The 15,850-nt window shown below is 43.3% G+C and overlaps 1 protein-coding gene across 2 annotated transcripts in view; it reads right to left on the bottom strand.

The window, feature by feature from the left end:
* gab1 (GRB2-associated binding protein 1) overlaps positions 1-15,850 on the bottom strand; it is a 47,046-nt gene that overhangs the window by 1,935 nt on the left and 29,261 nt on the right. The window contains exons 3-12 of one of the 2 annotated variants that reach the window (XM_079159618.1): positions 15,366-15,494; positions 14,544-14,709; positions 11,364-11,583; positions 9,993-10,678; positions 8,193-8,287; positions 6,831-7,131; positions 4,338-4,430; positions 2,998-3,091; positions 2,261-2,384; positions 28-156 (exon numbers count right to left, since the gene is read on the bottom strand). In XM_079159618.1, the coding sequence (XP_079015744.1) occupies positions 28-156; positions 2,261-2,384; positions 2,998-3,091; positions 4,338-4,430; positions 6,831-7,131; positions 8,193-8,287; positions 9,993-10,678; positions 11,364-11,583; positions 14,544-14,709; positions 15,366-15,494 (2,037 nt within the window). The remainder of the gene's footprint in view (positions 1-27; positions 157-2,260; positions 2,385-2,997; positions 3,092-4,337; positions 4,431-6,830; positions 7,132-8,192; positions 8,288-9,992; positions 10,679-11,363; positions 11,584-14,543; positions 14,710-15,365; positions 15,495-15,850) is intronic. The other variant, XM_079159619.1, reaches the window with a different exon arrangement.

The raw sequence follows: 15,850 nt of genomic DNA, 5'->3' as shown, positions 1-15,850 counted from the left end.
GGGACGAGAGGGCTGATTCATTCCTACCTTCCTAGGTGGGGTAGACTTGCCGGAGTCAAGATCCAAATCCAGGTACTCCACCTGTTTGTCTCCCTTCTGAATCATCATAGGGCTGCTCCCACCATCCGCAGTCATGGGGGCACCAAGCTTCATGAACTACATAAGCCAGAAAAGGACGCTTTTATTGACTGAATAGGAACACTGAGTCAGTGTCAGTGAAGCAAACTCATACTTCAGCACAATCTGGCATTGTCACAATACCCAATATTGGTTTGCTAAGATTGCAAGAGATTGACTGATTTGATTTCCCAAAAAAGTTGGTACTTTCACAAAGCATGTCCTGCGAGCCCAAACTACATTCAAGCCCAACTTGATGGTTTGTGGACTGGAACATTTAAAAAAAAAGGATGAAAAGATGGACATCAATATACAATTACCCCAAAATGTGTCTGTAAAATTAGTCAATATAATCAGTCCATGTACTAATTGTCAAAATTGGAGCAGTGAATAGCAGCACTACATCTATGAAGTTGATCGTTGTTTCAGTCTAAGAATAGATTTGTTTAATCAGTGAACATCTTTTCATCTCGCTGGTCCGATCAAACAGGCACCAGACCGTCAAAGTGTGTCCGCTGAAGCGCGGACACATCGTTCCGCTGATACAGCCAACAAATGGGCAGCAGACCGACATGCCAAAACTCCAGTTGCTTCAAAGCTGTCCAATGAAATACAAATGACTGAGCAAAGCATCTCAGAATTTAACATTTGAACTTCAATTCTGCAAAAGGCGTTGCACTTTGTTCAGACTGCAGAGTTTACGTTGTCCTTTAGTTCATTATGTTTTCCCTATTTTACATTGAATAAAGTAGTGGTGGGTCAGTGACATCACTTTGTGTTTACAGCTAATTCCAGAAAAGGAGAAAGCGCTTTAGTGTCCGTTATGGTATTGTGACAACACTAAGATACACGTTGGACCTATAGGTAAGTGTTAATTTCTAACTACAAGTTGGGGTGGTGTTATTAGAACTAAGATGGTGACAAAGCTAGTGCATTCCAAGTGTAATGAAAGTGATGGTATTTCACATCTATAAATCACTGCACTGCAAACTGTGTATCCAAGCCACAGCTCCTGGCTGGTGTTGGGGAGTGATGACAGCACAGCAAAGTATGCACTATGAACTTGCTGAACGTCTGATCAAATGATGACACCGTAAACTGGTAAACCCCCTGGTGTTCTGACAGAGCAGGCCATGCACGTCTAACCTGGCAACCCTGCTCACCTCCTCTATGATGTCAAGTTCCTCCACCTCCCTCTTTACAGGGGTGATGGGGACTGTGCAGTAGAAGGACTCCTCTCTACACAGAGTGAGAAGGAAGCAGCGACAAAGGAAAAAAGAAACAGCAGATGGTCAAGAACAAAATGCGGGGGAAAAAGAAAATGAATGAAGCCAGAGCCTGGTGAAGCCAAAGAAATGAAGAACTAGGGAGAAAGAAATGAACATGAGTGATGAAAGAACAGGAAGTCAGCAGACAATATCAAAGCAAATGTTGGAAAAAGTTAAATTGTTACAGCAAGAAAAACAGGAAGATTATTCACCTAATACCCAAACTGTAAGAGAAAGAAACCCCAATGACGGAAATGTCATCCTATCAATGTATGGCTAATGTGCCCCGATATTAGTATGGCTACCTAAGCCAAGCCGTTTCCGCAGAAAAGACATCTCGTTTTGATGCCATTAAAGCACATGCCCAGGGAACAAAAAGCGATCTCTTAATTCAAGAACACAATACCTGAAAAGCAGAAGAACAAAATAGAGAATAAAGAAAGCTGAGCTGCAGAACAAGAAGAAATTGCAAAGAAAAGAGTTGAAGTGTCGAGGAGTCCATCTGCAGCAACCAGTTATTTGTCCGCACTAATGTATTCCTTAGAGGAGCGAGAACTGGAAATGGGCTTTCTCATATCGTCTGTGCAACAATCACAGCTTAAAATTCTAGGTTGCTCAACCCTGACAACTTTGCCTGCCTCATACATACTCTCTGCTGTATTCGTGGCGCAGCTGTAGTGAAAACTGTCTTTGTAAATTTCATATAGAACAATTAATTCAAATAGCTTCAACAAACCACAGAAACACATATCACAATATAAATCAAATAAGACATTTAGCACATTTTTCTATAGCTGTGATTATCTGCGATTTGAGATTAGAAAACAATAAATCATGCAACTTCTTATATCAGAGGATAGTTGTGTGTTACATACTGGTTCATCTGTGGACTTATTAGAGACCATGGCTACATAATTCTCATCACAGTCTTCGGAGTCAGTGCTGGAGGCCGTACTATGCACTGACGCGGGTCTCGTTGGCATTGGAAACCTAGAAAGACTGAGCAGCATTCACAATGTTTACACACCGACTTCCAGACAAGTGAAGTCTCTGGTGAGCACAGAATATAACACAGACATAACAGCCACAGCCATAACCCACTGCAGCCAGAGGAGTCCCTGCAGCACAAAGCAACAGGAATAGACCTAATACAGGACAATAAACTGCATTCAGTGTAATGTAGCTCTGAGGCTAAATCCCAGACCAGTGTGCATGAGCAGTGCTACTTTGGTCACAAGGTGACGACAGTAATGCATGAAGTGTTAGTGTCTACTCATTTAGTTAATTGTATCCACTACAAAAAGGGAATGTTCACGCCAAATAAAATTTTTACTTAAAAAAATAACTGTATTTTGTGTTGGTAATGTAAAAACAGTCAATGCACACTGTTTCCGTCACATCGGCTGCTTAAGTTCAGTCCCTTGGTGGAGAAGCGCAGCAATATATTTTTATTCACCCTAGATTTTTTATTTTTTTTTAAAGCACGACTGATAAGAAGGGAAGCTTTATTTGTATTTTTTTAAACGGGCTAAGGAAACAGTGGTGTGAACATGCCCTTAGTTAGCAAAATGCAGAACTATGAAAAATGCTGCAGATCATTTTAGATACTTACTCCCGAGCGAATGAGCGTGTGACGGGCGAGCGGACGGGCGTAGAGGGCTCCTCCCACTCTGGCAGTGGTTTGATCTCAAGTGGAGCTGGTCTTCCTGAAGCAAAGTACACACAACAGTCAGCTTCTGCTTAAGAAACATACTTTAAACTACACTTATGTACGGCTGAGAAAGGTCAACGACTGGAATGTTGTAAATACTGTGAAATAAAGCAACCGGTGTGTTCCTAGTTATACATTTTAATAGTTTTAAAACATGAAATTCAGAACAATTACAAACAGCTAAAAATCTGATTTAAAAAACAACCAAAAATGTAAAAAAATTGGGATGAAAATCTAAATGTATGCAATTTAAATAGCAATTCTCTCTGGTATAATTTATTGCTCTACAAATTACAAATAAATAAATAAATTCTATTCAGCAGCATTTCCCGCCCATTTATTCCTTAAATCCCTATCACCCAAAGTTCTCATCACAAGTGGATCATGTCTGCTACAAACTGTGGTGAAACCTTTGTAACAAGAAAACAACAATTGTTGCAAGTGTGAGGACATCAAATGTGTGAAACATAGTTAGAACCAATTTCCTCCCTTTAAGAAGGTGAAAAACAAGACAAACTGAAAACAATTGAGCAATTGTACAATGCAAAATCGTGTGCAATGTTGTGTGCAAGGAGTCGGACTATAAACATTGTAAACTACATACTTGCTAGTACAAGCTGCATGTACACAAGCAGAAGAGATCGTCTATCCGAGTCTCTCTTTTATTAGATGATATCATCGTTTCATTTCCTCTTGAAGAGCCTTCGACTACTTTCCAGAGCCACGTGACTGTTCTTGTGACAATAATCTGAATGTGTGCTTTGGAAGGACAATATATTAAATAAAAGACACAAAAATAAATGTTTTGTAAGAGAATTGTTAGTCGGTCGTTTGTCTGACTGCATGCAAGTAGTCACATCAGAGGGAGAAGATAGTCAGTGTACGGTGGTAGTAACAGTGTATTCTGAGAGGCATGCTGTGACTCCAATCCACCGTGTATGAAGTGCACACTCAGTCCCTTCCTGCTGGGATTTAAAATAAGACTGGATTAGTGCAACAGCTCTGACACCCGTGTTTTATTCTTAAACCTATTTGGGCAGCTCTGGATGGATGTGCTCATCGCAGCCAGCAAATATTAAAAAAGGTACGGTTTAATCGAGTCTGGTTTGCACACAGTTTCTTACAAGAGACATCCAACAGAACACGACATGCAAAAGAGTCGGGATGGAGTAGAGTGTGAGAGAGGTCAAGGAATGGAAAGTTTTCACATACACAATGGCAGTTCAGTGTGGAGTACCTACCCTTGCGTCGTCCCCTCGGGAATTCACCTACGGTTTGAGAGTCGGTTCGCTCTAAACCGACACCTTTTGCTCTTATTATTTTAGGACTCTGACCTGATTGGTGAAAGAAGACTTTGCTGATTATAAAATCTTTGGTGATTACAACAGTTAAGCCCTACTGTAACAAGCGTCCCGGCATGCAAAGCAAAAGACGAGACTTTTGCCGAACAACAAAACGACACCCTCGCATACATTTTAAAATCACTTTTTTTTTTTTTTTTTGTGCAGCACAGTTTTCAAGAGGATGATTGTCATGACAACAGCGGGACCCATACGGCCCAACATGCACCTCTCACTCCATGCACCACGGCTTCCCACACAAAGACTGACATCACAGCTGTGCATGCACTGACGAGCTGTGTACAAGCACGGGGAAATGATGTCACGGTAAGAAGACACATACTGGAGCTCCTTTTACATTAGCACACTCATCACAACATCGCTCTGCAGTGCTGACAAGAGCAAACGAAAAAAAAAAAAAAAACGTGCCACAATCTCAAAGTGAGACAATTCATTTTAGTTGAACATATCATACATAGTGTTAATAAAGTAAAAGCCGTATTGCTGGTCTTGACCACAGATGTCAAAGCCCTCGCAACATACGGCTGAGACAAACCGAAGCAGAGAGAGAAGCGCACACAAGATGAACATGGCTGCTGGTGAGTTGAGTTAGTCCACAGTACAGAGGAATGTCGTACGGCTCACGGTAAATAAAGACATGAATAATATCAAAAGGTCAAATGTTTTTACTCTCTACTTTAAACACAGAGTTTAGAGAATAGATATCTAAATAGTGGTGTTACTCACTATGGTTTACTTTTCTTCAGTTTCAGTCTGAATGTCACACTTTAAATACTCAAAAAAACATCTGGCAAATAGATTTGTGTACATTGAATGATCCGTGCTGAATTCTCGTCCATGTGCCGTTTCTAAAACGAAACACAGCTGCGAGCCGATCCAAGTTTCCTAAATCCGAGATCCACAGAGCCGAACATTTTGTACTGGGAGCGGTTGGGACTGGGGGTTACATCTAAACCGTAATAAAAATCTTGTTTCGTAACTTACAAATGATCAACTGCAAAGTGCTTTCCATAAAAAAATGGTAATATGAGGGTTCTAAGAGGGTTTTTGAGATGTTTTTAACACTGAACAAAAAATAGCAGGAGATACACTTCTGTCTCTTAGCTCTCCTAATAACACCCAAAAAACCATGGTGGAGTCAGTCAAATAAGATGAATAGTGGTAGAAGCACATTTAATTGTCAACAAAGAAAAAGGAAAAATCTTGGTTGCTTGACAATAGCAATGAGAGGAAGTGATGGACACCTTTCTGGAAATTATGGATCAACTACAGGCCTAAATATGAATTATACTGATATCCCCCAGAATTCTGTACCAACAGTTAAACATTTCTAAAGACTGAATGTAATATGTGAGTCGATTGAGCAAAATGTCCCTCCGCTAACTAGAGTTTACACACTCTGCATAACTAGTGCCAAAACCATCACAAATTAACAATGTAGTATTACTGTTTGGCAACGTTTATCCATGTTTCATGAGCACTGAAGATTTACAGTTGTGATTCGGAGAAATTAAAATATTTGTATAACTTTTAGTCATGGTAGTCCAGCAATGATGCGTGCCAAATTTGGAGCCGCCTGATTCAGAGGTCAGAGGAAAAAGGATTCCCCACTGGGGAACTGTAAACCTCGACAACGCGTCCTATTCGTCTTCAGCGACATTGACAGCCATGGCTTTTGGTTTGCCTACGTGATGACTCCCCGTCTCCCTGACGTCCCTCTGTTCCCTTTCTCTCTTTGCCCATTACTCTGCCTTTCAATCTGCCCAGATTGTAAGTCCCCTTGCTATTAGGTCTTTCATCAAAGAGCTCCATTCAGATGAAGGGAACAAAGGGGATTGAGGTGACCACTCCGGGCTTCGGTCACTCCATGGCACAGGGACCGACCCCCCCCCCCCCCCTCCCCCTCCAAAACGGTCTACAGGCCTCTTGAGCTCCGGACAAAAGTGCTTTTGACAAGGAGCTTACTGTGTTGGATGCAAGAGGATGTAGCAGGCACTAAACTAATTTATCAAGAGGTGAAATAAGCTGGTCAAGGACAGGCACAGAAGAAGACGATGGTATTTAACACACCAGCCAAACAGAGAGAGACTAAATTAATAGACAAATTTGTCCACAATGGCAACTGAAGTACGATGAACAAAGACATCGTGTTGAGGACGGTTGGAAATGATAAAATGCTGTGCAGATGGCTCTATGAGCGTGAGCCAGCACCGTGACAATAGCAGCAGAGTGCGAGACATGGTCAGTTGTTGCATTAGTGAATACTGAACATACTGAAGCAACAATACACTCCTGCACACAGCAACCCCCTCAGCAAGAATTTCTACACAAAAAAACCAGCTACACGTGCATGCACACCCGTTGTCCTCTCACCTTTGCGATCAGGTTTGAGATTTCGGTCCACAGGCGGGGGCTGGCAGTCGCTGAGCATTGGCCTGCGCGGCGGGGTCTTGGGACTGGAGCGGAAGCCCATGTGGGCGGGCGGGGGGACCTGTTTTCCCAGGGAGGAGAACTCCATGGTGCTCGGGGTCATGGGCACATAGTTCGGTTCGTGCATCGGCTCCGACAAACTGCCCGAGTGATGGTGTGACGGCGAGTTGGCACTCATGGGGACGTAGTTCTGGTCGACCTCTTCTGTGGACTGGCTGCCCACTGGCATCATTCCTTTATTTTTCTGAGGGGGACAAGGCACACAAACGTGTTCACAAACAAAAGGAGGCGCATACCAGCTATGATGCTGGTATGCGCCTCTAAACAGTAATGATATTCAACTTTATTTTTAGACAAAACCCTGAGCAGTCATCTGTACACACACATACTCAAACTAGTTTTATTTCAGACAAAAGCAATCTGGGATCAACTCAAAGAAATACTAAAACCATACAGGTTGGTGTTTTTTTCTTTATACTAGTCAGCATACTTTACATTACACCACCAAGATATAGAGAAATGAATGCAGCAGCAGGTAACACCGGCTCTATCATGAAGCAAGACCGCTTGCGGGATTGCTAAAGACTTACCATCAGCTAAGTCACAACAGAAAGAGAAATAATGAACAAACGTCAATACACACATGGTCAGTGTTGTCGACTGCTATTATGTTAAATTCAATGAACGTCTTTGTAGAACATTAGCAGTCTAATTAGAAACTGCTACAGTACGTCTGGTATCTCTTTTACACGTTATGTTACTTCAATCCTTGATAAAGTGATTAAAAACATCACAGCTGGGACTAACGGAGCCAATTAATCACTTAATTATTTTGATTATTCTCCATCACACCAGACTGGAGCCATTGTTTCACCTCCATACAATAATGTATGAATGCCAAAAAAAAGAAAAGTTAGCAGTGACTTATGAACTGCCTTTAGCAGGCTTGCTTATGAAGTAGGGCAGCATCCTATTGGGCAGCAATGAAGGAAAACACAAAACCGTCATGTCGACAGCTTCCTTTAACACATTAGGACTAATCTCTGCCCCACAATGCAGAATAGCATCATGGGAGCAGAGATAGGAATGCAGCATTTGGAGTATGAACGGCTGAGAGAAGTCCAAACTTTATTGTGAGCAGAAAAGTTGCATTTTCTCACGTCTACGTCTCTAATAACAATTACGATGAAGATTGTAAAAACAGCCAAATTCATAACTCAAAAACGTATCTTTAAGTTGGCAACCGCTACTTGAAAGCACACGTTTGTGAGTTGATGAACCGGTGAACCTTGGAACAACACTTACAAAGTAGCTGTTGAAGCTTTCATTGAAGTCAAACGAACAGCTTTTCTCAGAGGGGAATGATCGAGGAATGTCGTAGCAGTCCTGGGATCCAAAATCTGAAAAAAAACAAATAAAATGACCAAATATATACACGCCCATTCAATATACTGTAACTACATCAAATTCGATATTTAACCGTCAATGGTTTTATCAGTACATGAAGAGCACTGCGCATGTTTCCCCATATCAAAGCCAAATGCTGAATTTCAAGCCCTTTTATGCTAGAGCATAATCCCAACGCCACACACAGCAGAGGCCTTATTAAAATACAGAACGTGTTTCCACTGGAAAGACTGTTTTGTTCAGCGGGACAGAGCTCAGTAGCTATACAGTATGTAATGACTCTACTGTGTAGCACAGAATTATTGCTTTTTGCATTCTCATTAGGCGCTAATGCAGAGTCGCTAATGCATTTCACTTACGGCCACAAGAACCGCAGCAGTGCTAGGAACAGCTTGTGAGGCAAATGTCAGTTTAGTGTGTGTGTGTGTGTGTGTGTGTGTGTGTGTGTGTGTGTGTGTGGGGTGGGGGGGGGATGTTACAATGACAAATGTCATTTCTTTGAAATATTGTAATTGCCCCCAAATAAGAAAAATGTAAAGTTACAAATTGGTCAGATGAAATCCTGTTTACAATATAAATAATTCAACGACTCAATGGTCCTTCACAGTGTATTTGCACCCTGGCCTGTGTATTTGTCATCAGGATGCAGAGCAGAATTAAACCCTTCAGCCCAGTCTCGTGTTGGGGTGAAATATTCTCAACAGCCTCAACTCCATTCAACGTGAACTCACACAACACCTCCTCTGATGAGCCTGGGATGTCCACAGCTTTTACAAGCGATTCGCGCAGGTTAGGCTGATAACAGAGTTTCACCAAAGAAACAGCGTCTCTTGGGTTTTTGTAAACAATTATTTTGCCACTAATACTTCTGTAATGACACGTGTCACCACAAGAGGGAGGAGTGAGTGGAAGGATATATTATGTTGTGTCCATACTTCATAAGTTTCTCTCTTCTTGTCAGACACTTGTGTTCTATCTATTTTAAGCCTTTCTACAAAGGATGCTGTGCTATAAATGTAACATTTTATTGTTAGATTTGCTTTTTTTTTCTAAACATACTCAACTTTCATTATAAAATGCATCTATTGTCTACACAGAATATCTCATTTGTCTGATTTTAGTAGAATCTTCTCTTGATTTGATACACAGTGGAAGTGATGATGGCGCAACAAAAATTGCTGTTTCAGTGATGCAACAGAGGCATATGAAGATAATTCCTAATGTACATTGCCTGCATTTTAATGTTTGAGCTGAGTATCATAACCAATATATATATATATATATTTTCTGCACAAACCAAGGTCTTTAATCGTCACGACATCTGCAGAAAGCTCTCTGCTCTGTGTTCAGGTCTGATAAGCTCTTGATAATTTGAATGCATTGTGAACAGAGGAGTGAGGGCCAAAATAGGGATTGAAGGTAGAAGAAAACCTGCCAAGAGCTCCGGTGGTGTCATCCATCAACAGAACGTAAAAAGAATACCAAATGCCCACATAAAGGTTGGGCAAAAGCCATATACGGTTGATACAACTGATCACTGCACTAAAAGGTCAAGAAGTTATGGAGGAAAGTGGCTTTGTCAATGTGTGTGTCCTATCGAACAGACCATTTAATTTAAGTATTTTAAGACCATAAAGCATTATTTCTACTTTCATAGTGGTTTTCCAAAAGCATGGGAAATCTCTCCCCGACACAAACCTTTGCGGAGGCGCGAACAGTCCACAGTGCCAATAGTGTTGCTGCGTAAAGCCTTATTCCCAGCGCTAGTAGGCACACAGTAGTTTCCGTCCGTCTCGGACGCTGAGCGAGGCACGAAATAGGTGTCCGTAGGTGAGCGCTCAGCTGGGGGTGGCGGGGGTCCTGAGGTGGAACTGAGCGAAGGCTTGGGTGGTCTGGGAGGGGGTACTGCATCTCCCCCGCCCTCTGAACCTCCCACACCTGTCGACGCTGACAAAGTGCGGGGCACCTGGTAGGTACAGTTTGCGCCAGGTGTAGGTGGAATATCGTAACTGATGGAAAGGTTGCGTATCTGCGACTCCATCGAGGGCTTCCGTGACGGCGTGTTGAAGACGTACAGCTCGGAGGCATCCCCGCCGTCCGGGTGGGCCACGGGGGAGGAGGCGGACTTTGGGAGCAGCACAGTGTCCTGGGAGTAGCTGCGAGGGAGGTGGTACAGGCCCGCGTCTGTCGACAGAGAGGCACAACGGGATGGAGGCGAGTCGTAGATGGAAGAGGCGGAGGCGGGGGCCGGGTGCTGTGGGAAGAAGCCGTTGTGCGAGGTGTGTTTAGCTGAGGAGGTGGAGGAGGTGGGCGTGCGGTGAGAGGGGAGGTTGTCATTCAGGTCCGTCTCTGAAGAGGTCGACTTGGAACACTCAGCATGAGCTCTAAAGGAGACAATATACAAATACACCAGAGAATTAAATACCCACTATTGATTTTGGCAAGCAAAGAAATCCACTCAGTCAAGGTAAGCCTTCACGGCACTGTCTGCAAGCCACGGTTAGTAACACAACGTTATAAACAGACATCTAGTCACTAATCTCAGCACCTCCAGCTACATTAGCATCTCGTTTCTCAGAAGATGTCGGGTGAATGCTGTTTTCAACATGCAGACAACGAAAAGTGTTAGGTGGAGGACAACTCTCAGTCTGTTCTGATCTACAAGGATCAGACAAATCCAGCTCTAACATTCATCTACAGAAGCCATGTAAATCTACAGCTATGACGTTTTTTGGAGTGTCGCTGTTGATCCGTCTTGTTTTAATACACGTGTAGCACTCCACACACAAGCAGGCAGTTCCAGCTGGATGGCTGGCCACTCACAGACAAGCCTGAAGAGGAAGAGTCTTGCTCTCACACTCCTCCAGGAGCAAATACTGCTGGTCTCCCTCCAATGGAGAGTGACGCTGCACTGAGCTACACGCCACACAGCAGAGACAAGGACGAGAGTGGCAGTGGGTTGGAAAGATATACAGCGAGAAGCTTATGCCACAGTGGAGCACTCCGGCAAAGTGAATACGGAGACTCGTATACGTACGATAAGCGCACGTTGAGGCAAAACAAACTCACCTGTTGGGTTCGGGCTTTTTGCTCTCGCAGTTGACGAGCCACAGGTAGTCCTGGGGCTCCTCTGAACTGGACTGAGAGTCCAGGTGTCGCACGCTGACCGGCTGGTATGGAGGGGGCACACTGGTCAGCATCGCTGGTGGACCGGCGATATGTGCCGGGTGTGGTGGCGTGTCCACCACCAGGCCTCCGATGGCTGACTGGTGAGCAGCTTTTGCTGCCTCTGCAGGAAAAAAACAAGAAGGCTGTTTACGTATTATCTTCTTTAGTACAGCAAATACACCGTTTTTTTTGACAGATGACTATAGAGGAGGTCGGGCCACTGCCACTGAATTAACGATCACGTGCACTAAAAACAGAAGAACTTAATACACTTGAATGAAATGAAGCCTTGACCTACAGGGGTGCTATTTTGTACAACAAAGGCCACTAATTAATGAATTGGACCGTAATCAAGTGATTACATTGATGCCAAAAGATGAGATGCCATCCAGATCTGTCTATGAATGGCTGTTTAGGCTTACATGTTGTTCAGTGGCTTTGCGGTTTTTAATGAGGGCAGCACACGGCACACATTAGAATATCACATTCATTTGAAGTCTGAAGGATCCATCAGTTCTTTTATTTACTTTAGCTGGACTTTCTTTGGATGTATTTCAATAAATCCAGCGGTCATATTGGACTCATTTCAGTGGGCTGATATATTTCACAGACATCCAATACCGAATTTACTACATTTGTATTGATCGTATTATAAGCATAATGCTGGATAATAAGCACATTGTTGCATTTTTTGTGAACCTATGGCTCCAACTGAACCCTCAGTCGTCCATGAAGCCGGGCCCAGCTCCTACTGCGGATCTGTAAAGCCCACTGAGTCGGTGCGGGCGATGTTGACGACTGATGATATTAAGCAGAGAGTAAACAGTAAGCTGTGTTTGCCGATGTCAACCGGCTGAGTAAACTTGGACCCAAGCTGTTTCCTAGCAACCCAATTCCACACCGACACCACATCAACTTTACACCTCTATAACATCTGAACCTGAGCGGCCGATGTGTGGAGACTCAACAACTCGAGGACAGATCTCAGATAGCTCTTTAGAATAGCTCAACCGAAAATCAATAAGCCAAGAGAATCCAAAAACCTCACTTCAAGCAATCAAACCTTTTCAAAATAAAGCGCGCTGTCCAACTTTAGAGGGACATGATATAGATGTGACATGCGTGATATTTGTGTGAGAAGATTCCCTAAATAACACCGTCACTGACCGCTAACGTCAAGTTAAAGCACACTCCAGTCACCGCTGGGAATGTACGTAAAAAACCCATCATGAATTAGTATTTTCATCCTTCTTTTCACGTCCCGACACACACATATACGCATGAAACCCACTTAGAAGCACCACTTGTCCGCGAACAGCCTGAATACGGTGTTTGCCTTCAGAATCCCACACACTCCTTCTCAGACAGCATTTCCTCAAGGTCTCTGCTTTGTCACACAAATACCAGAGTCCTTTTCAAACCCTTCTGCTCGAGCTGATTGTTGCACTGCACGGAGAGCCAAGATGGCTGATGCGTATGCTCGGCGAAATAGTATATCTGTATTCATTCCGCATCTTTCTACTCTTTTCACAGTTCTCCTCCCACTCTCTTCTATAACCGACATGTTTTCTCTTACACAAGGAAGGTCCCCCCTTTCTCTTCTTTAAAAAGTTTACTTCTCTCATCAAAGTGCATCATTTGCTCCTCCGCTGTCTCTCCCCTCCCCCATGTTTGTTTGTTGAAGCTGTAAAGTGCTGATTCATACAGGAAAAGGGGAAAATCCCCTCTGCTCATACTCATCTTTACCTCCTCCACGGTCTCTCAGAGCACTCCTAATGTTCCCTCCTCTAATATCAGGCCGGCCATGAAGCACTCTAGCGTGGCCACACACACGACAGAACGCCAAGTCGGGTCTCACACGCAGAGGAGTGAGAGCCAGCGCCAAAGGGAGAGCCAAGGACATTCTTTTGTAACAAGAACTGTGAGGAGGGCTATCTGCGAGGAGTTTTGTCTTTAGACCCGCTTTCTCCTTGAATGGGCTCACTGTTTGTTTGCACATTAGGGTTTCAATAACTGCCAGTTTCAATAACTGTGTTGAAGAGTGTTGTCGGGCTCGCCCTGCGACACTAGCCGTGGAACAGACGTGGGGGCATAGTCGCAACGCTTGTGGAGAAGATGACCTCGGAGGAGCATAATCAGTGACTCGGTTGCCAGGTTTGAAATCCCAGGTGGCGTGATATGTCAGACAGAGAATTAGTTCTCGTCACATTCAAATGCTGATATGTTTAGTTGAGGAGGAAAAGGGGGGGGGGGGGGGGGGGGGGGGGGGGGGCAAAGCTTGCAACTAGGCTCAAAGACAGAGGACAGAGAGGGAAACAAGAGAACGCAAAACGAGAGACAATGAGAACCAGATAAGAGGGAGCGAACCAAAGAGGGGCAGTGAGACCGAGAGGCACACAATGATTTGATTATACAGTATTGGGGACGAGGGTAACGTGAGATTCAACACAACACATGGATCAACACATGGATCATTAGACCTCTGCTGAGAACTATGCTGAATAGAGGCCTTCTGGCACATTCAGCTAGTTCGCCTAACTCCTTCAGAGAGAGAGAGAGAGAGAGAGAGAGAGAGAGAGAGAGAGAGAGAGAGAGAGAGAGAGAGAGAGAGAGAGAGAGAGAGGGGCAGATATTTAAGAGGTAAATCAGTGGCATGAAATAAGAGAGACCAATCAAATGTACAGTAATTGACTGGTGAGCTCATATGGTTTTGTTCAAGTCTAGAAATATACTTGCTGACTGCTGGTGATGAAGCTGCTACACAGCAATTCAGCTTTTCCTCTATTTATGCAGATACATTATACACAGTGTTAATGCATGAGAAGAGCAATACTGTATTAAAAACACACAATCCTTACTGTGGAGTGAGGTCAATAATATAACTTTTAAGTTTAAGTTGTTGTTTTTTCCCATATGGTAATATCATAGTGCTGGTTACTGTCATCGTGACATCATCAGGTGGTTATACGTTTGACGGATTGCTCTGAGGATCTCAGAGGATGGACGTTTACCGGTTTCCTTTCATCATTTTAGCAATAAATTAGTCAACAACAAAATGAACTATCTAATGCCAATGCTTACCCTCATCGGTGGGGTTAAAACCACAGATGTCGCAGATGCAGCGAACCCACTTATTCATCTCTTCTTCGGTGTCAGCCACCAGGTAGAAGACACGGTCGATGGTCTTGATGTCGAATATGAAGCTGTTCTCCAGGTCCTTCTTGTTGAACGTCAGCCCAGCGTCCACCTGGAGCGGTAACAAACAAGTCGTAGTTTAATATGACATCAGTCAGGATCAAACATATGAACAGATATATAAGTAATGATTTACAGCCAATGAAACATGTATAGATAAATATTAGAGCTGGAATAAATAGCCCTTCCAAACTCAGTGTAAACCGTCAAATATTCAAAATGTTAGTATTTTACATTGTTATTGACATATTTACCAGTTATTTTCATAAAAACAAATGATTCAAATTAGGAAATAAATGATTGTATTTTTATTTAAATACATGGGAAGTTAAACAGGTCATAATTCCCTCTCAAATATCTATTTTATATTGCTGTGAAAACATCTGATTAAGTTGGGTGTTTTAAATATTTGTAAGGTTTTTATTCACGCCGTATTTTAGACCTGCAGTTGTGACTAATTGTGAGCTTTATGAAATATGAGGCTGACCGGCACAGTCACCGGTCATGGCCGAACTGCTGAAAACCGTCCGGTTGAAAAATGTTTTAAAAATTCACCAGTCCCTCCCTATGACGTAAAGTAAAACCGCCTAACGTCACGATGACATGACGGGCATAAACTGTGGTCAAAATTGGACTACATTTAAGTAAAGAATGAATCATACACTCAGACTTTGGAGACTGCAGGCTGACAGTATAGAGGAACCATACCTGCTCACACAAGTTGAGATCAATCACGCGGATGGGCTTCTTGGCATGGTCATTCTTGTAGTACTCCAATACGTCTGGGTCGCCCGTCAGACGGCCACTGCGAAGAACAAACCACCGCTTCTTCCATGCCTGCAGAGAGAGAAACGAGGCCAGAGGTTATATGTGTGTTCTCACAATGACTGCTCCATTCTTGCCCGACCGCTAGCAAAATGCTTTTTCCAGTTTAGCCAGTGTGTCCGAGCATAGCTTGTGTCTCTGTGTGCATTCTCCACCAGCTGCACTGCCCTCGCTGGAGAACTCTCAAGGCCAGAGGAAAGAGGCCCGCAACCAGAAATATGTGTCTGGGATGACCAGAACAAAAGACACATAGTTTGGCCTCGCACCATGATTGGGGTGAATAGCCAAAACAGAAACAGGCTATTGGGTATTTTCTTTCAAATGGGATTTGCTGTCTGTGAGGAAAAAGACACCACAAAGCAGGAAAA

The sequence above is a fragment of the Pholis gunnellus genome (assembly GCF_910591455.1).
Source record: "Pholis gunnellus genome assembly, chromosome: 5".
Classification (NCBI taxonomy): domain Eukaryota; kingdom Metazoa; phylum Chordata; class Actinopteri; order Perciformes; family Pholidae; genus Pholis; species Pholis gunnellus.
This window is presented reverse-complemented; position numbering and strand designations above follow the sequence as displayed.